Source organism: Ranitomeya variabilis, chromosome 4, assembly GCF_051348905.1.
Source record: "Ranitomeya variabilis isolate aRanVar5 chromosome 4, aRanVar5.hap1, whole genome shotgun sequence".
NCBI classification, from domain to species: domain Eukaryota; kingdom Metazoa; phylum Chordata; class Amphibia; order Anura; family Dendrobatidae; genus Ranitomeya; species Ranitomeya variabilis.
The window spans coordinates 642,227,290-642,252,568 of record NC_135235.1 but is presented as its reverse complement, the minus strand read 5'-3'; the positions used below and the strand labels follow the sequence as shown (position 1 = coordinate 642,252,568).

The following is a 25,279-nucleotide window of genomic DNA, read 5'->3' as shown; positions in this document are numbered from 1 at the left end:
CTTCGGTTCCTATAGCTGGTGTGTGGTGAAGGACCTGCGATGACGTCGCGGTCTTGTGATTGGTCGCGAGACCGGTCATGTGACTGCTCACGTGACCGCGACGTCATCGAAGGTCCTGCACACACACATTCATCTATAGGAACGGACGCCGCTGAGGAGATCGGCTGTCTGCAGGTGAGTATAACCATTTTTTTTATTTTTTTATTACTTTTAAACATTCTATCTTTTACTATTGATGCTGCATAAGCTGCATCTATAGTAAAAAGTTGGTCAATTGGTCACACTTGTCAAACACTATGTTTGACAAGTGTGACCAACCTGTCAGTCAGTTTTCCAAGCGATGCTACAGATCGCTTGGAAAACTTTAGCATTCTGCAAGCTAATTTCGCTTGCAAAATGCTAAAAAAACTGCGAAAAAAACGGGAAAAAAACGCAAAAAAAAACGGATTTCTTGCAGAAAATTTCCGGTTTTCTTCAGGAAATTTCTGCAAGAAATCCTGACGTGTGCACATACCCTTAATGTTGTTGCAAATAATGCAGCCAGGTTGACCTAGATAAATGCTAGATTTGCCCAATGGCCAGTCCGGCCATTATTGCAGCTGAATACAGTGCTGGTGTACAGCTAATATGTATGAATGCACTAGCTGTTCTTTAGAACCGATGGGCTATAACTGTAGATGACCAGTTCCAGTGTCTTTGCTGTGTATAGGAAATGGAAAGAAAAACTTAATTGGGCAAAAGAGACCAAAAATATCAATGAGCAGTGTCAAATGCCGTGTGATCAGATGAATCCAGATTTTTTTTCTTTGCACCATATTGATCAGGGTCTAAGCTACAAAAAGGCACAAAACAAAAAAATACAGGCATAGAGACCATGTTGAATCGGCCTATAACTACAGCTTGTTCAGTGTTTTATGATTTTCTCTTCCTATGTCTATTGATAAGCTGTGAACTGTAGCATTGTCTCCCTATCCAGATTTATCGTAAAATGGCTGCTGCATTTCCTGCCTCTGATTTGTGGAGACTTTTAGTCCCCATTGATTGGCTGTGCTATACCATGTGACATGATAGCTGCAAGACCTAGGGAATCCCTTCCGGCTGCACACATGTTCATGTGATCCTTCTCTTGCTGATGATTGTCAGCAATAAATAAAATGGCAGAGGGAAGTGAATTGTAAATTAGGCTACTTTCACACTAGCGTCGGGCTCGGTCCGTCGCAGTGCGTCGGGCCGAGGTCCCCGACGCTAGCGTTGTCTCCGCTGCACAACATGGGCATCGGATGCATTTTTCCAGCGCATCCACTGCCCCATTGTGAGGTGCGGGGAAGTGCGGGGAGGTGGGGGCGGAGTTCCGGCCGCACATGCGCGGTCGGAAAAAGCGGACCGTCGTGAGCAAAAAACGTTACATGTAACGTTTTTTGCTCCCGACGGTCCGCCACAACACGGCGCAACCGTTGCACGACGGTTGCGACGTGTGTCAATGCGTCGCAAATGCGTCGCTAATGTTAGTCAATGCAGAAAAAACGCATCCTGCAAGCACTTTTGCAGGATGCGTTTTTTTCGGCAAAACGACGCATTGTGACGTATTGCAGTTAACGCCAGTGTGAAAGTAGCCTTAATTTACTGGGTTCAGCAAATTACTAAAAATGTGACACAAACGCGTTTTAAATCAAATCGGTTCACTCATCTTTCTTGTTCAATATTTATCTATTTACTGGCTTCCTCTGTTCTGTCGTCCAAATCTCTGTGGATGTCATTTACTTTTGCTTGTTTTTGGTGCTGGATTGTAGATATTCTGTGATAAATCTCTGTATGTGACTATAATGGGACTGTGTGTTATACCGGGGGCAGGACGGGGCCATGACTGGATGTAGTGATCATGTGACGCCGGTAACAACTCCGGAGATTTCTTACATGGGATCTTTATGATATTCCATCGTCATCTTCTCCCCATTCAGGTCCCTACAATATCGGATCCTCTCAGTGGAGATCTTCTATATAAGAGAATTCTCCTGAGTGACCCTACAAGGATGGATAGGGACAGGGACAAGATGGCGGAGAGGATATTACACCTCACCCTAGAGATCCTCTTCCGGCTTACTGGAGAGGTGAGAGATTCTGATGACGTCACATTACATCATTCTTTTCTATGGGAATAACAGATGGACAGAACTGGAGAGGTGAGGACTCTGGAAATGTCTGTAGTGAGATTTATTAATGTCTCTCCATAACCAGGATTACACAGTAGTGAAGAAGACCTCTAGTGAGCGCTATCAGGCCGATGTGTCTGAGGGATGGGGAAGACCCCTGAGCCCAATCATGGGGCCTCCACCTCACCCCCTGATACATGAGAACATCAATGACCAGAAGATCCTAGAACTCACCTACAAGATGTTTGAGCTGCTGACTGGAGAGGTGACACTGCTGGGACATTATACAGTAACGCTATGAAGGGATTGGGGGGATAACGGTATCATTGTATGTGTCAGATTCCTATAAGGTGTCAGGATGTCGCCGTCTATTTCTCCATGGAGGAGTGGGAGTATTTAGAAGGACACAAAGATCTGTACAAGGACGTCATGATGGAGGTTCCCCGGCCCCTCACATCACCAGGTAATAGACAGGACTAAATACCCATGGCCTATAATTATCTGGATGTAAAGAATGAATTCAGTCCCTGTATGTGTTCCTTCCAGTTTTATCCAGTAAGAGGACAACACCAGAGAGATGTCCCCGTACTCTTCTTCCACAGGACTGTAAACAAGAAGATCTTGATGTTCCTCAGGATCATGAGGTAGATGTAGAGAAGGTGTCATGAGATCTCGCCAGTGAGATTTATACGATTGTGAAGGTCTTGTGTTCAGTCTTGCTTTATCCACCAGTATTAGACGCTACACTCTAAAATGTTACCATATGCAAGCATTACTGCTATAGAAAAAGTTAAAAAATGAAGGTACATGTTACACAAATTGGCCAATTCATGAGCGCCCATCAGCTGCGGCAAGGTGTACCCCTTTAACGAACTAACCAATTTGTGCTCTAAGTACTAAGAATGCAGTTCCACATTCAGATATTCAATGTTTGCATATTATAGCATTTCAGAGTGCAGGTGTATTTTCTTGGTTATATTGAATAGTCATGACGGCTTTTACCTGTTCTCACTTGTCTAATTCTGTTTTGAGGTGCTGGTCTGTTTTTTGATATTGGTAGTATTATACACTGAACGGCCAGTTTATTATAAAACCCAGCACTTTTCTGATTGGACATGAGTCCCGTAAATCCAGTGGGAGAAGGTAGAGTGTATTGTAAAGAGCGTGTCAGTACCTCCATCTGATTTACATTATCTGCAAGAAAATATCCGGTCCTCATACTCTTGCAGAACTGTTTCATCGCCTAGTGGAATCTGTGACGTGATAAATTTCTGAGGTTCTGGAGACCAAAGGAGGTAGAGTGTGCTATTAAATGGGTGTCTGTAATAAAGTTGACATTCAGTTTCTGTTTTATACTGTATATATGGTAGAGATCACAGGATAAAGCTGATCATAGACACTAGATGATGTCTGGATCTTCTCACAGTTTTCTGGTTATGGAGACTGCTGGTTAGAATTAGGAGCCAACAGGTTAGATTTATACAGTCAGTCATGGCGGTCATTTCTGATTGCCATGTTCATTTATGATTTTTTTCTGTTGTTCTATATCATTTCACACAACTTCTTCATCTGTCTGTGACTTTTACAGTTTGTGTTTCAGGGTGAAGATCTGACCCATATTAATACTACAGAGACATATGTGAGGGGTGATGAGCGGTGTAAAGAGGAGATTCCTAATGATAACCCCACAGGTGAGTAGTGACCACTAAATGCAAAGAATTCACAGATTTTACTCCATCACTGGTTACAGTTATACTTTGAATTTCGGGTATGTTCACACAGAATATTTTTTATTTATGTGGATTTTACGCTTAAAGATTTTCAATAGTAGAAAGGGATATACAGATAAATCTGCTGGTCAAGACGATATCCAATGGAGATGATGGAGTTGAACAAAGAGCAGTTTTATTAATCTACGTGTTTCGGTGTTGAACAAGCTCCTTTATCAGGAAAAATGATTGATTTATTTTCCCTCTACTATTGCGTTTACTGGTATTATTCCAGAATACGGAGCAGCAGCAGCTAATATCTATATCTGCGCAGGAGTTGTGCCTGACATAAACCTGCCAGGTGAGCAATAACATGTACAACGTTTTTTGCCGGGATCATGTCCTATTGTGGGCTTTTTGTAACTTTTTAGCTATATTACACACTTAAATATTTAGTACTTAAATAAAAAAATACACATTTTATGGTTGTCTTTCCGCAGAAGAGATACTCCAATATTCACAGTCCTCTCTAACACAGGACTCGATGCTCAGTGGATGTCTCTAGGTATACTCTCAAAACTTGTCATTCCTAGGCATTCAAACTCAGGACCCTTAATATAGAAGCAGAAACATTACCAGTGAGCCACTGGCTGCACCGATATATACAACAAAATTTTCTCAGCCTAAAAATGTCAATAGCATTCCTGTAACTGCTAAAAATTATATCAGAAATTGTTTCTACTTTTGTTGCTATTAAAGTGAGGTAGAATTGTAGTTCTAATGATGACTCATGCAAGGAAAAGAGACTTCATGTTTCTACATAGAGCTTAGAAGGGATCAGTTAGTCAGTTTTTAATCATTTGGTGTCATAGACCTAATGGAAGAGAGAAGAATTAGCAGGGTAGAAAGGTAAAATGAGCAAAAGTAAGTACACAGTGCTATGTAATATTACGACTGCAAAATATTAAGAGGATAAAATCTTTGATGGGCATGCTTCTTTAAAAATAAAGGTGCAATATAGCTACAATATATGGACATATTTTGTGTCACTGTAACCGCAACAAATCTGTACAATACAGTGAACATATTAATTATGATTATCGATAAATGTTGTGAATAAATATGGCGCAATTGTTTTTAGCTCGTAGTTTTTAGAAAAAGTAAAAATGGTGCATCTTTAAGATCTTTAGTTTTCCATCCTAAAACCAGATACAAAATGGAACCTCCCATAGTAATCAATGAGGCCAATTGGCTTCCATTTGAATCAGTTGTACCACATATAATTTTGGGACATAAATTCTGTCTCTTGTTTTTCAAAATGAAGGACAAACAAAACTCCCAAACACAAGTGTGAACACAACTTAATATGGCATACACCATAAAAAAGGAGACGTCTGGTTTTTATTTGATTGCGGATCAAACTCGACCAATTCATGTAATTGAGGCTATGGAGAAAATGGATGACTCTGGATGTCTAATTACGGCCTAAAGCTCAGTTCACTTTCTAACTGCCAAGAAAAGATGTGGTCTTCAAGGACTGTATTAACCCCTTTCTAGTTCAAAGCCTTAGGTTGAGGTCCCTTAGACATTTCTACCTGGCTAAGGGGACAAAAGATGGGTAACAGATGGTAAACAGTGGAAACTCTTTGGGCTACAGTCCTTTTTTTGTCAGCATGTTAAAGTAAAGGCATGGCCATGATGGTGCTTTGGCGCCTGAATGACCGGTCACTGCTATGTGAATGTCATGTTAGTGTATGAAAGTTTGTGTCGACACCGTCCTTGCCGTGGGTTGTGATTATGGTGATTAACCCCTTGCCAACATATGACTTACCGGTACGTCATATTTTTCTGTGCTTTACTGCAAATGACTGTGCCGGTACGTTATAGTGATTGTGTAGACACAGGAGTTTTGCCAGCGTGATCTCCTCCAGGAGCTTGGGTTAAGAGATAGTCAAGACCCAGTTGTCCCATCCAGAAGCGGTGGCCACACTTACCCTGGCTGTTTAGCCCTCTATATGCCATGATTAATAGCGATCATAGCATTTGGAAGGCTGGGAAAGTGAGGGGATTCCCTCTCCCGTCATGTGTGGGGGGGCCTCATGTTTGCCGTGATAGCAGAAGGTCACATAGTTACACAGTTTGAAAAAATACCTAGGTTCATAGAGTTCAACCTTTCTCCATCCATTATACATTTCTTCACTAATTTAACCGTAACCCGCAATGTTATATGTACTGAGGAAATTGTCCAGCCCTTTCTTAAAAGCTGTTATAGTGTCTGCCATTACTACCTCTTGTGGTCGGCATTCCATAATCTGACTAATCTACCTGCAAAGAACCATTTCCTATTTAGCTGATGGAATCGCCTTTCTTCCACCCTTAATGAGTGCCCCCGGTCCCTAGTATGGTCTTTGAAAGGAATAAGTCATGTGCCAGTCCTCTGTACTGACCACACATATATTTATACATGTAAATGAGATCCCCTCTGAGGCGTCTTTTTCCTAAGCTAAACAAGCAAAACTTTTCCAACCTCTCATCATATGAAAGACCTTCCATCCTTAGTAGTAATGTAGTTGTCGCCTTTGACCTGACTCTAACTTCTGAATATCCTTTTTTAAATGTGAAGCTCAAAACTGGATCCCATATTCTAGATGTTGCCTTATCAGTGATTTATAATGGGGTAACGATACGTTGGGATCACAGGATTTTATCTCTGTTTTTATACATTCTAAAATCTTGTTTGCTTTTGCGGCTGCTGCTTGACATTGAGTACTGCTGCTCAGCTTACTTGTAACCAGAATACCCAAGTCCTTCTCCTGGTCTGTAGTCCCGAGTATATTCCCATTTACTCTATATGCAGCAATAAAATTACTCCGTCCTAGGTGCGTTACTCTACATTTATCTATATTAAATCTCATTTGCCAAGTGTTTGTTCATTCAGACATTGTATAAAGATTGTTCAGCAAAATTGTAATGTCAAGGTCAGATTTTAATATCCTACATAGTTTGATGTCGTCAGCAAAGACTGACACTTTACTCTCAATCCCATCCAAAAGGTCATTAACCCCTTCCCGACCCATGACGCCACGTAGGCGTCATGAAAACCCGTGCCAATCCGACCCATGACGCCTATGTGGCGTCATGGAATGATCGCGTCGCTGCAGAGCGGGTGAAAGGGTTAACTCCGATTTCACCCGTTCTGCAGGGACAGGGGGAGTGGTACTTCAGCCCAGGGGGGGTGGCTTCACCCCCCCGTGGCTACGATCGCTCTGATTGGTTGTTGAAAGTGAAACTGCCAATCAGAGCGATTTGTAATATTTCACCTAAAAAACTGGTGAAATATTACAATCCAGCCATGGCCGATGCTGCAATATCATCGGCCATGGCTGGAAAACCTGAAGTGACCCCCCCCCACCCCACCGATCGCCCCCCCAGTGCTCCGTTATGGGGTCCGGTCCCCTCCGTCCTGTGCTCCGCTCCCCCGTCCTCCTGCCCGCTCCCCCCCTGCTCCTATGTCACCCCCCCGTGCTCCGACGCCCCCCCCCCCCGTGCCCCGATCTCCCCCCCCTTATACTTACCGAGGCTCCCGGTGCCCGTTCGCCTCCTCCATGGGCGCCGCCATCTTCCAAAATGGCGGGCGCATGCTCAGTGCGCCCGCCGAATCTGCCGGCCGGCAGATTCATTACAAAGTACATTTTGATCGCTGTGGTAGGTTCTATCACAGCGATCAAAATAAAAAAAATAATAAATAAACCCCCCCCTTTATCACCCCCATAGGTAGGGACAATAATAAAATAAAGAAAATATTTTTTTTTCTTTTTCCACTAGGGTTAGGGTTAGAACTAGGGTTAGAAATAGGGGTAGGGTTAGGGTTAGGGGTAGGGTTAGGGTTACGGGTAGGGTTAGGGTTAGGGGTAGGGTTAGGGTTATGGCATGTGCACACAGTGCGGATTTGGCTGCGGATTGGCCGCGGATCCGCAGCGGATTGGCCGCGGATCTGCAGCGGATTGGCCGCGGATCCGCAGCGGATTGGCCGCGGATCCGCAGCGGATTGGCCGCGGATCCGCAGCGGATTGGCCGCTGCGAATTCGTAGCAGTTTTCCATCAGGTTTACAGTACCATGTACACCTATGGAAAACCAAATCCGCTGTGCCCATGGTGCGGAAAATTCCGTGCAGAAACGCTGCGTTGTATTTTCCGCAGCATGTCAATTCTTTGTGCGGATTCCGCAGCGTTTTACACCTGTTCCTCAATAGGAATCCGCAGGTGAAATCCGCACAAAAAAACACTGGAAATCTGCTGTAAATCCGCAGGTAAAACGCAGTGCCTTTTACCTGCAGATTTTTCAAAAATCGTGCGGAAAAATCTCACACGAATCCGCAACGTGGGCACATAGCCTTAGGGTTAGGGTTGGAATTAGAGTTAGGGTTGGAATTAGGGCTAGGGTTGGAAATAGGGTTAAGATTAGGCTTGTGGTTAGGGTTACGGATAGGGTTAGGGGTGCGTTGGGGTTACAGTTGTGGTTAGGGTTGGGATTAGGGTTAGGGTTGGGATTAGGGTTAGGATTAGGGTTGGAATTAGGGTTACGGGTGTGTTGCGGTTAGGGTTGTGGTTAGGGGTGTGTTGGGGTTAGGGTTGTGATTAGGGTTATGGCTACAGTTGGGATTAGGATTAGGGGTGTGTTGGGGTTAGTGTTGAAGTTAGAATTGAGGGGTTTCCACTGTTTAGGCACATCAGGGGTCTCCAAACGCAACATGGCGCCACCATTGATTCCAGCCAATCTTGCGTTCAAAAAGTCAAATGGTGCTCCCTCCCTTCCAAGCCCCGACGTGCGCCCAAACAGTGGTTTACCCCCACATTTGGGGTACCAGCGTACTCAGGACAAACTGGGCAACAACTGTTGGGGTCCAATTTCTCCTGTTACCCTTGCAAAAATAAAAAATTACTTGCTAAAACATAATTTTTGAGGAAAGAACAATTATTTTTTATTTTCACGGCTCTGCGTTATAAACTTCTGTGAAGCACTTGGGGGTTGAAAGTGGTCACCACACATCTAGATAAGTTCCTTGGGGGGGTCTAGTTTCCAAAATGGGGTCACTTGTGGGGTGTTTCTACTGTTTAGGCACATCAGGGGCTCTGCAAATGCAATGTGACGCCCGCAGACCATTCCATCAAAGTCTGCATTTCAAATGTCACTACTTCCCTTCCGAGCCCTGACGTGTGCCCAAACAGTGGTTTACCCCCACATATGGGGTACCAGCACACTCACAACAAACTGGGCAACAAATATTGGGGCCCAATTTCTCCTGTTACTCTTGCAAAAATACAAAATTCTGGGCTAAAAAAATATTTTCTAGATAACATCTAGATAAGTTCCTTGGGGGGTCTAGTTTCCAAAATGGGGTCTCTTGTGGGGGGTTTCTACTGTTTAGGCATATCAGGGGCTCTGCAAACGTAACATGATGCCCGCAGACCATTCCATCAAAGTCTGCATTCCAAAACGTCACTACTTCCCTTCCGAGCCCCGGCATGTGCCCAAACAGTGGTTTACCCCCATATATGGGGTATCAGCGTACTCAGGAGAAACTGGGCAACAACTGTTGGGGTCCAATTTCTCCTGTTACCCTTGCAAACATAAAAAATTACTTGCTAAAACATAATTTTTGAGGAAAGGAAACACATTTATTATTTTCACGGCTCTGAGTTATAAACTTCTGTGAAGCACTTGGGGGTTCAAAGTGCTCACCAAACATCTAGATAAGTTCCCTTGGGGGTCTAGTTTCCAAAATGGAGTCACTTGTGGGGAGTTCCTACTGTTTAGGCACATCAGGGGCTCTGCAAACGCAACCTGACGCCCGCAGAGCATTCCATCAAAGTCTGCATTTCAAAACATCACTACTTCCCTTCCGAACCCCGACGTGTGCCAAAACAGTGGTTTACCCCCACATATGGGGTATCAGCGTACTCAGGAGAAACTGGACAACAACTTTTGGGGTCCAATTTCTCCTGTTACCCTTGGGAAAATAAAAAATTGTGGGCTAAAAAATCATTTTTGAGAAAAGAAAAATTATTTTTTATTTTCATGGCTCTGCGTTATAAACTTCTGTGAAGCACTTGGGGGTTCAAAGTGCTCACCACACATCTAGGTTAGTTCCTTGGGAGGTCTAGTTTCCAAAATGGGGTCACTTGTGCGGGAGCTCCAATGTTTAGGCACACAGGGGCTCTCCAAACGCGACATGGTGTCCGCTAATGATTGGAGCTAATTTTCCATTCAAAAAGCCAAATGGCGTGCCTTCCCTTCCGATCCCTGCCGTGCGCCCAAACAGTGGTTTACCCCCACATATGGGGTATCATCGTACTCAGGACAAACTGGACAACAACATTTGGGGTCCAATTTCTCCTATTACCCTTGGGAAAATAAAAAATTCTGGGCTAAATATCATTTTTGAGGAAAGAAAAATTATTTTTTATTTTCACGGCTCTGCGTTATAAACTTCTGTGAAGCACCTGGGGGTTATAAGTGCTCACTATGCATCTAGATAAGTTCCTTGGGGGGTCTAGTTTCCAAAATGGGGTCACTTGTAGGGGAGCTCCAATGTTTAGGCACACAGGGGCTCTCCAAACGCGACATGGTGTCCGCTAACGATTGGAGCTAATTTTCCATTCAAAAAGTCAAATGGCACGCCTCCCCTTCCGAGCCTTGCCGTGCACCCAAACAGTGGTTTACCCCCACATATGAGGTATCGGCGTACTCAGGAGAAATTGCCCAACAAATTTTAGGATCCATTTTATCCTGTTGCCCATGTGAAAATGAAAGAATTGAGGCTAAAAGAAATTTTGTGTGAAAAAAAAGTACTTTTTCATTTTTGCGGATCAATTTGTGAAGCACCTTGGGGTTTAAAGTGCTCACTATGCCTCTAGATAAGTTCCTTGGGGGGTCTAGTTTCCAAAATGGGGTCACTTGTGGAGGAGCTCCAATGTTTAGGCACACAGGGGCATTCCAAAAGCAACATGGTGTCCGCTAACGATGGAGATAATTTTTCATTCAAAAAGTCAAATGGCTCTCCTTCCCTTCCGAGCCTTACCATGTGCCCAAACAGTGGTTTACCCCCACATGTGAGGTATCGGTGTACTCAGGAGAAATTGCCCAACAAAATTTAGGATCCATTTTATCCTGTTGCCCATGTGAAAATGAAAAAATTGAGGCTAAAATAATTTTTTGGGGAAAAAAAAGTACTTTTTCATTTTTACGGATCAATTTGTGAAGCACCTGGGGGTTTAAAGTGCTCACTATGCTTCTAGATAAGTTCCTTGGGGGGTCTAGTTTCCAAAATGGGGTCACTTGTGGGGGAGCTCCAATGTTTAGGCACACGGGGGCTCTCCAAACGCGACATGGTGTCCGCTAAAGATTCGAGCCAATTTTTCATTCAAAAAGTCAAATGGCGCTCCTTCCCTTCCGAGCCCTGCCGTGCGCCCAAACAGTGGTTTACCCCCACATATGAGGTATCAACGTACTCAGGACAAATTGGACAACAACGTCCGTGGTCCAGTTTCTCCTTTTACCCTTGGGAAAATAAAAAAATTGTTGCTAAAAGATCATTTTTGTGACTAAAAAGTTAAATGTTCATTTTTTACTTCCATGTTGCTTCTGCTGCTGTGAAACACCTGAAGGGTTAATAAACTTCTTGAATGTGGTTTTGAGCACCTTGAGGGGTGCAGTTTTTAGAATGGTGTCACTTTTGGGTATTTTCAGCCATATAGAACCCTCAAAATGACTTCAAATGTGAGGTGGTCCCTAAAAAAAATGGTTTTGTAAATTTTGTTGTAAAAATGAGAAATCACTGGTCAAATTTTAACCCTTATAACTTCCTAGCAAAAAAAAAATGTGTTTCCAAAATTGTGCTGATGTAAAGTAGACATGTGGGAAACGTTATTTATTAACTATTTTGTGTCACATAACTCTCTGGTTTAACAGAATAAAAATTCAAAATGTGAAAATTGCGAAATTTTCAAAATTTTCGCCAAATTTCCGTTTTTTTCACAAATAAACTCAGAAATTATCGACCTAAATTTACCACTAACATGAAGCCCAATATGTCACGAAAAAACAATCTCAGAATCGCTAGGATCCGTTGAAGCGTTCCTGAGTTATTACCTCATAAAGGGACACTGGTCAGAATTGCAAAAAACGGCAAGGTCATTAAGGCCAAAATAGGCTGGGTCATGAAGGGGTTAATAAAGAGATTAAAAAGAATTGGTTCTAGCACAGATCCCTGCGGTCTCCAATGCTGACTATATCCCATTTAGGGAACATACCATTTACGAAGACTCTTTGTTTCCTGTCTTTTAGCCAATTCTTTACCCATCTGCATGTAGTTTCCCCCAGTGTTTGCTTCTGGAGCTTCCGTATAAGGCCTCTTTCACACTTCAGTCTTTTTGTTTCTGTCAAAATCTGTCGTTTTGTGAAAATAACAGATACAGCAAATGTTTCTGCTGGATCTGTGTTTTTCTCATAGACTTGTATTAGCGACAGATTGTGACGGATGGCCTTCCATTTCATCCGTTTGACGGATCCGTCGTGAATTTTGTGTCCGTCGGGTGGAGACACAGCACATAGAAACGTTTTTTGTGTACATCGTAAAAGACGTCAAAAGACTGAATCCAGCGACGGATTCTGTTTTTTGAAACTGAGCATACCTGGAAGGATTTTCCATTCAGGGAAAATCTCTCTCTCTCTCATTTTGTTCCTTTAAATTCAGGCAGCACCGGCTTCGATGGATCCGTCAAAAAACGGATCCAGTGCATGAGTTTTTTACGATCAGCACAGGATCCCTCTTTTCAACACTTTGACGGATTGTGGCTGATTGTAAAAAAACTGATGTGTGAAAGAGGCCTAAGGCTGTTATGTGGTACAGTAACAAATGCCTCGGCAAAGTCCATATAAATCACATCAGCCGCATTACCAATATCCATATTTACATTTACCTCCTCATAGAAACCCAACATGTTGGGTAGACACAGCTTATCCTTCATGAACCCATGCTGGTTGTCAGTTATTGTATTATTCTCTGCAATATATCTCTGCAGGTCATCTCTTATAATGCCCTCAACTTTGCCTGACAACCTCCTGATCTGTCAGCTACAGAGGTCTGGAAAATGGTTAAAGACATGTATAATTATTATTATTTATTATTATAGCGCCATTTATACCATGGCGCGTTACTTGTGAGGAGGGGTGTACATAATAAAATACAAGTGAAGTGCCTTGCGAAAGTATTCGGCGCCCGGGAACATTTCAACCTTTTCCCACATATCATGCTTCAAACATAAAGATACCAAATGTAAATTTTTGGTGAAGAATCAATAACAAGTGGAACACAATTGTGAAGTTGAACAAAATTTATTGGTTATTTTAAATTTTTGTGGAAATTCAAAAACTGAAAAGCAAGGGCTCACTATCTACAAGGGCTGGGTGAGGTTACAATAGGTGAGGGAAGAGCTGGTCCCTGTCTCACAACCCTAAACAGTTATTCAACACTTTCAATTCTCTCCTCCATCCTCCAGCATCCCCTCCCTCTCTACTCATCTCAGCCGAAGACTTTGCCTCATTTTTCAAGCAGAAGATTGATAACATCAGAGACAGTTTTGGTCGACAACTCCCAGAGCCCTTTCTCCTAACAGCTCAGCCCTCATCCTCCAAAACCAACTTCTCCATCATTACAGAAAATCGACTCTCCACTCTACTCTCAAGATCACATCTCACCACCTGTGCACTTGACCTGATCCCATCCCACTTAATCCCAAACCTCACTACAGTCTTCATCGCAACCCTAACCCATCTCTTCAACCTATCACTAACAACTGGTATTTTCCCCTCAAGCTTTAAACATGCCTCAATCACACCCATCCTCAAAAAGCCCTCTTTTGACTCATCCTCTGTATCTAGCTATTGCCCCATATCACTTCTCCCTTATGCCTCAAAACTACTGGAACAACACGTCCATCTTGAACTGTCCTCCCATCTCTCTTCTTGCTCCCTCTTTGACCGCTTACAATCTGGCTTCTGGCCTCATCACTCCACTGAAACTGCCCTAATTAAAGTCACCAATGACCTATTAACTGCCAAAGCCAAGCGACACTACCCTGTCCTCCTCCTCCTGGACCTGTCCTTGGCCTTTGACACAATGGACCATTCCCTATTATTATAAACCCTTTCATCTCTTGGCATCACCGACTTGGCCCTATCCTGGATCTCGTCATACCTAACAGACCCGACATTCAGCGTCTCCCAGTCTCACACCACCTCCTCACCTCGCCCCCTATCTTCCCGCAAGGTTCAGTCCTAGGGCTTCTGCTCTTCTCCATCTTCACCTTCGGCCTCGGACAGTTCATAGAATCTCACGGTTTTCAGTATCACCTTTATGCTGATGGCACACAGATCAACATCTCTGGACCAGATATCACCTTCCTACTAACCAGAATCCCACAATGCCTGTTTGCTATTTCATCTCCGATAGATTTCTAAAACTTAATATGGACAAAACAGAATTCATCATCTTTCCCCCATTTCACTTGACCTCCTCAATGGACCTATCCATTAAAGTAAATGGCTGCTCACTCTCCCCAGTCCCACAAGCTCACTGCCTTGGGGTAATCATTGACTCTGATCTCTCCTTCAAACCACATATCCAAGCTCTTTCCACTTCCTGCCAACTTCAACTGAAAAATGTTTCCCGGATCTGTACATTCCTAAACCAAGAATCTGCAAAAACCCTAGTCCATGCCCTCAACATCTCCCGCCTTGACTACTGCAACACTGTGCTCTGTGGCCTCCCCTCCAACACTCTCGCACCTCTCCAATCTATTCTAAACACTGCTGCAAGACTCATCCACCTATCCCCCGATATTCCCCGGCCTCTCCCCTCTGTCAATTCCTGCACTGGCTCCCCATTACCCAAAAAAGACTCCAATTCAAAACCCTAATCATGACATACAAAGCCATCCACAACCTGTGTCCTCCATACATCTGTGACTCATCTCCCGGTACTTACCTGCACGTAACCTGTGATCCTCACAAGATCTCCTTCTATATTCCCCTCTTATCTCCTCTTCCCACAATCGCATACAAGATTTCTCTACCCCAACATATCAGACTCTCGCCTACCATGGAAACCTTCAAAAAGAACCTGAAGACCTACCTCTTCCGACAAGCCTACAAGCTGCAGTAACCACCGATCGACCAAACCGCTGCACGAACAGCTCTACCCTCACCTACTGTATTCTCACCCATCCCTTGTAGATTGTGAGCTCTCGCGGGCAGGGTCCTCTCTCCTCCTGTAGCAGTCGTGACTTGTATCGTTTAACACCTTCACGTGTTTTCGTTTTTCGCTCCTCTCCTTCACAGAGCCATAACTTTTTTATTTTTCTGTCAATATGGCCATGTGAGGGCTTATTTTTTGTGGGATGAGTTGCACTTTTGAATGATACCATTGGAAATAAAGTGCAATCCCAGACTTGTTTTTTTGTTTGGCTTTTTTGCTAGGTTTGCTAAATGCTAAAACTTACCTGCCATTATACATAGTTATTATGGTTGAAGGAAGACATCTAGTTCAACCCATAGCCTAACCTAACATGCCCTAACATGTTGATCCAGAGGAAGGCAAAAAAAAACCATGTGGCAAAGAGTAAGCTCCACATTGGGGGAAAAAATTCCTTCCCGACTCCACATATGGCAATCGGACTAATTCCCTGGATCAACGGCCTATCAAGGAATCTAGTGTATATACCCTTAAACATTATACTTTTCCAGAAATGTATCCAGTCCCCTCTTAAATTTAATTAATGAATCACTCATTACAACATCATAAGGCAGAGAGTTCCATAGTCTCACTGCTCTTACAGTAAAGAATCCGCGTCTGTTATTATGCTTAAACCTTCTTTCCTCCAGACGTAGAGGATGCCCCCTTGTCCCTGTCTCAGGTCTATGATTAAAAAGATCATCAGAAAGGTATTTGTACTGTCCCCTCATATATTTATACATTAAAATAAGATCACCCCTTAGTCTTCCTTTTTCCAAACTAAATAGCCCCAAGTGTAATAATCTATCTTGGTATTGCAGACCCCCCAGTCCTCTAATAACCTTGGTTGCTCTTCTTGGTCTCCATGTCATTACGAGTTCATAGACACTAAACATGTCTAGGGTTTTTTTTATCTAAGTGGTAAAAAAAAAAATCCAAACTCTTCTAAAAAAAAAAAAAAAAAAAAAAATTGCTTCATTTTCCGAGACATGTAGCGTCTCCGATCTTCGTGATCTCTGGTTGGGTGAGGGCTTATGTTTTGCGTGCTGGTTATTAATTATACCATTTTTGTGCAGATACGATCTTTTGATCGCCCATTATTGCATTTTAATGCAATGTTGCGGCGACCAAAAAAACATAATTCTGGCATTTCGATTTTTTTTCGCTACGCCGCTTAGCAATCAGGTTAATCCATTTTTTTTATTGATAGATCGGCCGATTCTGAACATTGCAATACCAAATGTGTCTATGTTTGATTTTATTTTTATTGTTTTATTTTGAATGGGGCGAAAGGGGGTGATTTGAATATATATATATATATATATATATATATATATATATATATATATATATATATATATATATATATATATATATATATATATATATATATATATATACAGTGCCTACAAGTAGTATTCAACCCCCTGCAGATTTAGCAGGTTTAATAAGATGCAAATAAGTTAGAGCCTTCAAACTTCAAACAAGAGCAGGATTTATTAACAGTAGCATAAATCTTACAAACCAAAAAGTTTTGTTGCTCAGTTAAATTTTTATAAATTTTAAACATAAAAGTGTGGGTCAATTATTATTCAACCCCTAGGTGTAATATTTTGTGGAATAACCTTTGTTTGCAATTACAGCTAATAATCGTCTTTTATAAGACCTGATCAGGCTGGCACAGGTCTCTGGAGTTATCTTGGCCCACTCCTCCATGCAGATCTTCTCCAAGTTATCTAGGTTCTTTAGGTGTCTCATGTGGACTTTAATCTTGAGCTCCTTCCACAAGTTTTCAATTGGGTTAAGGTCAGGAGACTGACTAGGCCACTGCAACACCTTGATTTTTTGCCTCTTGAACCAGGCCTTGGTTTTCTTGGCTGTGTGCTTTGGGTCGTTGTCTTGTTGGAAGATGAAATGATGACCCATCTTAAGATCCTTGATGGAGGAGCGGAGGTTCTTGGCCAAAATCTCCAGGTAGGCCGTGCTATCCATCTTCCCATGGATGCGGACCAGATGGCCAGGCCCCTTGGCTGAGAAACAGCCCCACAGCATGATGCTGTCACCACCATGCTTGACTGTACGGATGGTATTCTTGGGGTCGTATGCAGTGCCATCCAGTCTCCAAACGTCACGTGTGTGGTTGGCACCAAAGATCTCGATCTTGGTCTCATCAGACCAGAGAACCTTGAACCAGTCAGTCTCAGAGTCCTCCAAGTGATCATGAGCAAACTGTAGACGAGCCTTGACATGACGCTTTGAAAGTAAAGGTACCTTACGGGCTCTTCTGGAACGGAGACCATTGTGGTGGAGTACGTTACTTATGGTATTGACTGAAACCAATGTCCCCACTGCCATGAGATCTTCCCGGAGCTCCTTCCTTGTTGTCCTTGGGTTAGCCTTGACTCTTCGGACAAGCCTGGCCTTGGCACGGGAGGAAACTTTCAAAGGCTGTCCAGGCCGTGGAAGGCTAACAGTAGTTCCATAAGCCTTCCACTTCCGGATGATGCTCCCAACAGTGGAGACAGGTAGGCCCAACTCCTTGGAAAGGGTTTTGTACCCCTTGCCAGCCTTGTGACCCTCCACGATCTTGTCTCTGATGGCTTTGGAATGCTCCTTTGTCTTTCCCATGTTGACCATGTTTGAGTGCTGTTCACAAGTTTGGGGAGGGTCTTAAATAGTCAGAAAAGGCTGGAAAAAGAGATAATTAATCCAAACATGTGAAGCTCATTATTCTTTGTGCCTGAACTACTTCTTAATACTTTAGGGGAACCAAACAGAATTCTGGTGGGTTGAGGGGTTAAATAATAAATGACCCTCTGAAAAGACTTTTCACAATTTAAAAAACAAACAAACAAAGAAATAACATTCTTTTTTGCTGCAGTGCATTTCACACTTCCAGGCTGATCTACAGTCCAAATGTCACAATGCCAAGTTAATTCCAAATGTGTAAACCTGCTAAATCTGCAGGGGGTTGAATACTACTTGTAGGCACTGTATATATATATATTCATTTCTAAAAACATTCTTTTTTACTTTTGTCATGCTTCAATAGCGTCCATGGGAGGCTAGAAGCTGCCACAACTTGATCGGCTCTGCTACATAGAGGCGATGCTCAGATCGCCTCTATGTAGCTGAATTAAACACTTGCTATGAGCGCCGACCACAGGGAGGCGCTCACAGCAATCCGGCATCAACAACCATAGAGGTCTCAAGGAGTCCTCTGGTTGTCATGCCTACACACTGGTGACCCGCGGTCACATGACACAGGTCTCCGGTGTGCGCATTTCCAGCCCTATGGCCGGAAGCACTTGTTAAATGCAGCTGTTAGAATTTGAGAGTGGCATTTAAGTAGTTAATAGCCATGGGTGGATCGTGATTCTGCCCGCGGCTATTGCGGGCACATGTCAGCTGTTCAAAATAGCCAACATGTCCTGGCTTTGAGGTGGGCTCACCGCCAGAGCCCACATCAAAGCGGGGGATACTGCCATCGGTGTAATAGTACGTAAGATTACTGTACTTGTTTTTATTATGTACACCCCTCCTCACATGTAAAGCACCATTGAATAAATGGCACTATAATAATAGATAATAATAATAGTAAACTTGATAAGGCAGTTTTATTCTTCAGGTCAGTACAATTACAGCTATACTTCATTTATATATTTTTTTAAGTTTTGGAACTTTTACGCAATAAAAACTATTTTATAGAAAAAATTATTTTTATATTGATTCATCCTGAGAGCTATAACTTTTTTATTTTTCTGCTGATGGAGCTGTGTGGTGGTTTCTTTTTTGTGATACAAGATGAAGTTTTCAGCGATACCGTGTTTATTTTCATTCGTCTTTTTGATCTCATTTTAGTTTTAAGTAGTGGCACAGTTTTATAGGTCGGGTCTATCTGGACGCAGCGATACCAAACATGTACTTTTTTTTGGGGTGGTGGTGGGGGTTAATAAAAATATTTATTTATGGGTACAATTTATACATTTTTTTTCTTATTTTTATTTTGTGACTTGAAAAAATATATATTTTTACAACTTTTTTTTTGCTTAGTCCCACTTTGGGACACTCACTTTTTGCAGTCTGATTGCAGTTATAAATCATAGCAATGCATTAGAACTGTCAGCTCTGTAGACACAGTTAGTTAGATCATGCACTGCACATGATCTTACAAATTTGCTAGTGACTGGTGACCCCAATGTCATCATGACAACAATCGGGATCCCGCGATGACGTTGCAGGGGCACCAATCGGTGAGCAGAGAGGGCCCCTTCCTTCTGCCTGCCTTCTAAATGCTGTGATCGATATTGATTGCATTATTTAAGGGGTTAAAGTGCCATGTATTACCGAACATGGAACGACCCAACCTATAAAACTGTCCAACTAGTTAATGTCTTTAGTGGATACCTTAAAAAAAAAAAAAAAGGAAACAATGCAAAAATAAAATGCTTTTTTCATTAAACCGCTGGAAAAAAAAGTGGAATAAAACGCGATCAAAAAGTCAAATGTAAATAAAATGGTATAGTCATCTTGTCCCGCAAAAACAAGCTGCCAGTGGAAAAATAAAAAGTTCTCAGAATACAGCGATGCAAACATAATTATTTTTTCTATGTACCGTATATACTCAAGTATAAGCCGAAATTGACGTGACGTCAGCAGCAGGTGTGTCCCAGCCGCACAGTCAGAGCAGTCACTCATTAAGAGTGACTGGGCTGTGGGCGGGGCTGGTGGCTGCCTGCCGAGATTTTCAGTCCACTTTTTTTGGGCTGAAATTGCCCCTCTCGGCTTATACTCAAGTCATACCCAGGGGTCGGCAGGGGAGGGGGATCTGGGGGCTGGCTAATTATACTCACCTAATCCTGGCGCAGTCCCTGCACGTCCCTGCTTCCCGGCGCTGCAGTTTCTTCCTGTAGTGAGCGGTCACATGGTACCGCTCATTACAGTAATGAATATGCGGCTCCACCTCCCATAGGGGTGGAACCGCATATTCATTACTGTAATGAGCGGTAACGGTGACCGCTCACTACAGGAAGAAAATGCGGCGCCGGGGAACAGACGTGAAGGGACCTCGCTGGGAGCAGGTGAGTATGACTTGGGGCAGTGCGCGATATTCACCTGGTCCTCGTTCCACCATCGGCGCCGCTGTGTCTTCCGCAGTGTCGCTCAGCTCAGAGGACGCGGTGACGCAATTAGTGCGCACCGCTCTCTTCCTGAACATCGGTGCAGAGGATGGGAAGACACAGCGGCGGTCAGCGGTGGAACGGGGAGCAGGTGACTCTAGCAAGTGCCGGGGGCCAGAGAGGTGAGTATGTAATTTTTTTATTTTTTTAATCGCAGCAACACCATATGGGGCAAATATCTGTATGGAGCATCTTATGTGGCCATGTGCAGCATGATATGAGGGCAAATATCTGTATGGAGCATCTTATGGGGCCATAATCCACATTTGTGGAGCATTATACGGGGCAAATATCTGTATGGAGCATCTTATGGGGCCATAATCCACATTTGTGGAGCATTATATGGGGCAAATGTCTGTATGGAGCATCTTATGGGGTCATAATCAGCATTTGTGCAGCATTATATGGGGCATATTTTAATATGGAGCATCTTATGGGCCCATCATAAACTTTATACTATATCATTATTTGGGGCTCCTGATTCAATATGGATATTCAAAAACACTTAAACTACTGATGTCTCAATTAGTTTTACTTTTATTGATATCTATTTTTATTTTTGAAATTTACCGGTAGCTGCTGCATTTTCCACCCTAGGCTTATACTCGAGTCATTAAGTTTTCCCAGTTTTTTGTGGCAAAATTAGGGGGGTCGGCTTATACTCGGGTCAGCTTATACTCGAGTATATACGGTAATTGTTTTTATTATGTAAAAGCAGAAAAATATAAAAACAAAACATTAAAAAATCTATAAATGTAGTATCACTGTAATTGTACTGAACCGAAGAATAAAGCTGCCTTATCAATTTTACCACACACGGAACGGCATAAAAAAATATATTTCTCAATTGCTTCTTTTTGTTAGTTTTGCCTCCCAAAAATTGCAATAAAAAGCAGTCAAAAATTGTCATGTGCAGGATGTGACATCCTGCACATGACAATTTTTGACTGCTTTTTATGTGACGGATGTGTCCGAGCACTGCATCTGTCTGCAGAACTTCTCAGCAGTTTGCTTTGCAGAATTCTGCCTGGTCCTTCTGACTTTAGGACCCAGTGGCCACCTCCCCCGGTGCTAATGGCCACACCTGGATCTGAGTGTTGATATACTTGCTGCTGGCAAGCGCTAGTGATATTTCCATTTGCATTTCCCTGTTGAGGCTTGGAGCAGTTGGCTATCATCCTTTTTGGAATTTGTAGGACATTGGTGTTTCTCTCTGAGTCTTCTCAATCTAAGGGTTCCCTTGTTTCGTTTGTCTATCTTTAGAGGAAGTGAGAATTGACTAGCGCTCATTCTGTTCTTCCCGATGCAGGGCTTATCGCCAGGGTCAGGCAGGGATTAGGTATCCTGCTCGGCAATAAGTGTGGACCCTATATTGGGATGATAGGACATGTGACGTTAGATCTGTCTAGTCCACTCCCGCTTCCCTAGTGTTGGGTTCCCCTTATCCCTTTGTGTTGCACTTAGTCTGTCTTACACTCTGCATGACACCCGAATATGATATCAATAAAAATGTCAACTTGTCCCGCAAAAAACAAGCTGTCACATGACTGTGTTGGCCGAAATATGGAAAAATTATAACTCTCAAAATGTGGCTATGCAAAAACTTACTTTGCAAAATAAAGCATCTTTTAGTGTGTGACAGCAGCCAAGCAGAAAAATCCTATATAAACCTAGCATCGTGGTAATCGCAATGACCCAAAGAAAATAGCTGTATTATCACTTATAGTATACTACACAAGCAACGCTGTAAAAAAATAAACAAAACCAATTCTTCATCTGCTGTTGATTTGTTCATTCTGCTTCCCAAAGATCGCAGTAAGGCTCATATCGCATATTTAACCTGCCCTCTACGCTGAGCGCTTACATCGGGGTTTCGGTGCAAATCTCTGCAACACGTGATTCAGATAGAACCTCCGGTGGAAGATTCTCTATAATGAGGCAGATGTGGACATTGTGTACTCTAGCCTGTGACCCTGTGGTGTTCGTCTTTTTAGGCGAGCATAAAAGCGCAGTCAAAAACAGTTTTGTGTACCTCTCAAAAGAAGAACAGCGCTGAACAAAGAACGAAAAGTAGTGCGGAGTAACTCTGCTGTCTCATTATCCTGAATAGATCCATCGGGTTTTGCATCTGAATAGCGTATTTCAGATATTTAGATGGAAACCCTGATGTAAGTGTTCAGCGTGGAGCGCAGGATAAATGTGAACTGATACAAAATGCTCTGTACCCCTAAATGCCACCAATATAGGCTTCAACTCAACCCACAAAAAAACAAGTCCCCACTTGGGCCTGTCACCTGTTCACAGCAATATAGGGGGTATCCAAGTTACTGGTAGCAAAAAGGGTCTTCAAAAAGTGACATGGCTCACAGCAAAATCTGCACTCCCAAATCCAAATGGCCCCCTCTCTCCTAAGCTTCACAATGTGCCTAAACACGGTTAACATCCATGTATTTAAAGGGGTTGTCTACTACTTTCAATTAACCCCCCAATGTATCCCCCCGGGGCCCCTGATGAATTGTGCAAATACCTTTTGTTGCCGTTTTCGCCTGTGAGCGGCGCTGTAGCGGCGGCTCAGTCCGGGTCACGTGACCCCCAGGCTGCAGCCGCCGCTTATTTCCGCCGACGTCACGTCAATTTCCAGACTCTGGAAATTGACGTGACGTCAGCAGCAGGTGTGTCCCAGCCGCACAGTCAGAGCAGTCACTCATTAAGAGTGACTGGGCTGTGGGCGGGGCTGGTGGCTGCCTGCGGGGCTGTGCTGGGGGCGGGCGGGGCTAGGCAGGGATGATGAAGGTGCGGGCGCTGGGGTCTGTATGTTCGTGCCGGCGCCGGTGCCCTGCGTGCCAGCGCCGGAATGTGGGTACGGCGCCGGGGCTCTGCGCCGGCATGTGGGGGCCGGTGCTCTGCTGCCGGTATGTGCTGGGTCTGCTGCGGGGGGTGGGGTGGTCTTTGGTGTGTGTGTGTGTGTGTCTCTCTGTGTGCAGGCATTGTCCGATGGGACTACAAGTCCCATCGGGCTCTGCCTGCTACAGTAACAGTCAGTGACACATTAGCCAATGATGGGACAGTAGTAGTCCCATCATCCGGCTAATGTGTTGAATGTAAAAAACAAACAAAAAAAACACACATATACAGTACATACACACATACAGAACATGCGCCATGCGACGACATGCTCCATGCGACGACATGTGACGACATGCTCCATGCGACGACATGCTCCATGCGACGACATGCAGCATGCTCCATGCGACGACATGCTCCATGCGACGACATGCTCCATGCGACGACATGCGCCATGCGACGACATGCAGCATGCGACGACATGCGCCATGCGACGACATGCACCATGCGACGACATGCGCCATGCGACAACATGCAGCATGCGACGACATGCTCCATGCGACGACATGCGCCATGCGACGACATGCGCCATGCGACGACATGCGCCATGCGACGACATGCGCCATGCGACGACATGCTACATACGACGACATGCGCATACAGTACATACATACAGTACATACATACAGACATACAGTACATATAACATAGAGTACATACTCACCATCACTTGTCACTTTGATCCCCGAAGCCATTGTCATCTGTAAAAAATATTAAGATAATAAACAAACAATATACTCCCTGATCCGCAGAAATCCAATTAAAACGAGTGTCCCATGACGATCTCCTGTGGAGAGCAGGAGCCTCTGCTGATGCAACCGCTCTCCAGGGGCTCCAGGAACACAATGAGGGGAGGAAGGTATCCTTCCACAATGTATTCCCCACAATGTATTTCTACGCCCCTGTGAGAAAATAGTCCCTAGTCTCACTTTATGGCATGCTGTATGAGAAAGTTCCCACGCAGCTTTTTGCAATAAAGTGAGACCAGTGAACTATAGTAACCTCAGTGATGCAGTGCAGGAGCCATTGTCTCCTGTCAGTGTGTCACTGAGGGTTCTATAGAGCAGTGACATCACCCGATGTCACTGTTCTATAGGGGAGGTCGTCGTGGGACACTCGTTATTAATTGGACTACGGCGGACAGGTAGTATACGGTTTATTATGTTACTTTTTTGCAGGCACTGAATTATGGTAAGTATGGTTAAATGAAGAATATTAAAATACTTTTTCCTAATGTGTGCGTGTTTTATTAACCCTTTTTTAGTATTGGATTAATAATGGATAGGCGTCTTATTGACGCCTCTCTGTTATTAACCCGGCTTAATGTCACCTTACAATAGCAAGGTGACATTAACCCCTTATTACCCCATATCCCACCGCTACACGGGAGTGGGAAGAGAGGGGCTAAGGCTGGTTTCACACTTGCTTTTTTATCTGCATGCGTTTTAAAAAAACCCGCATGTGTGAAAAAACGCATGTAAACACGGTAAAACGCTGCGTTTTTTAGAGGCATGCGTTTTTGCATGTAGAAAAAAATGCGGCGTTTTGCCGCGTTTACATGCGTTTTTTCATGCGTGTGCGTTTTTAAAACGCATGCTGAGAAGTGTGACAGCTGCCAATCATCAAAATCCACAAGAAAACCCACTATAAATAGAAATAGCTAGGGGTAGGGTTAGGGTTAGGCCCCAAACGTGACAGAAATACGTGGCACTGAAATACGTGGCACGTGGCACTTACATACGTGGCACTGAAATACGTGGCACTTCCATACGTGGCACTGAAATACGTGGCACGTGGCACTTCCATACGTGGCACTTAAATCTGTGGCACTGAAATATGTGGCACGTGGCACTTAAATACGTGGCACTGAAATACGTGGCACTTACATAGGTGGCACTTACATCCGTGGCACTGAAATACGTGGCACTGAAATCCGTGGCACTGAAGTCCGTGGCACTGAAATACGTGTCGCGTGGCACTTACATACGTGGCACTTAACATACGTGGCACTTACATATGTGGCACTTACATACGTGGCACGT

The 25,279-nt window shown here is 43.6% G+C and overlaps 2 protein-coding genes across 4 annotated transcripts in view; both read left to right on the top strand.

The window, feature by feature from the left end:
- LOC143767360 (uncharacterized) overlaps positions 1 to 25,279 on the top strand; it is a 272,655-nt gene that overhangs the window by 137,184 nt on the left and 110,192 nt on the right. The gene's annotated exons all lie outside the window — the stretch shown is intronic.
- LOC143767344 (uncharacterized) overlaps positions 1 to 25,279 on the top strand; it is a 72,341-nt gene that overhangs the window by 30,046 nt on the left and 17,016 nt on the right. Inside the window, exons 7-11 of one of the 2 annotated variants that reach the window (XM_077255588.1) lie at positions 1,959 to 2,108; positions 2,236 to 2,415; positions 2,490 to 2,613; positions 2,697 to 2,794; positions 3,751 to 3,841. In XM_077255588.1, the coding sequence (XP_077111703.1) occupies positions 1,959 to 2,108; positions 2,236 to 2,415; positions 2,490 to 2,613; positions 2,697 to 2,794; positions 3,751 to 3,841 (643 nt within the window). Of the gene's footprint in view, positions 1 to 1,958; positions 2,109 to 2,235; positions 2,416 to 2,489; positions 2,614 to 2,696; positions 2,795 to 3,738; positions 3,842 to 25,279 lie in introns of both variants that reach the window. The other variant, XM_077255587.1, reaches the window with a different exon arrangement.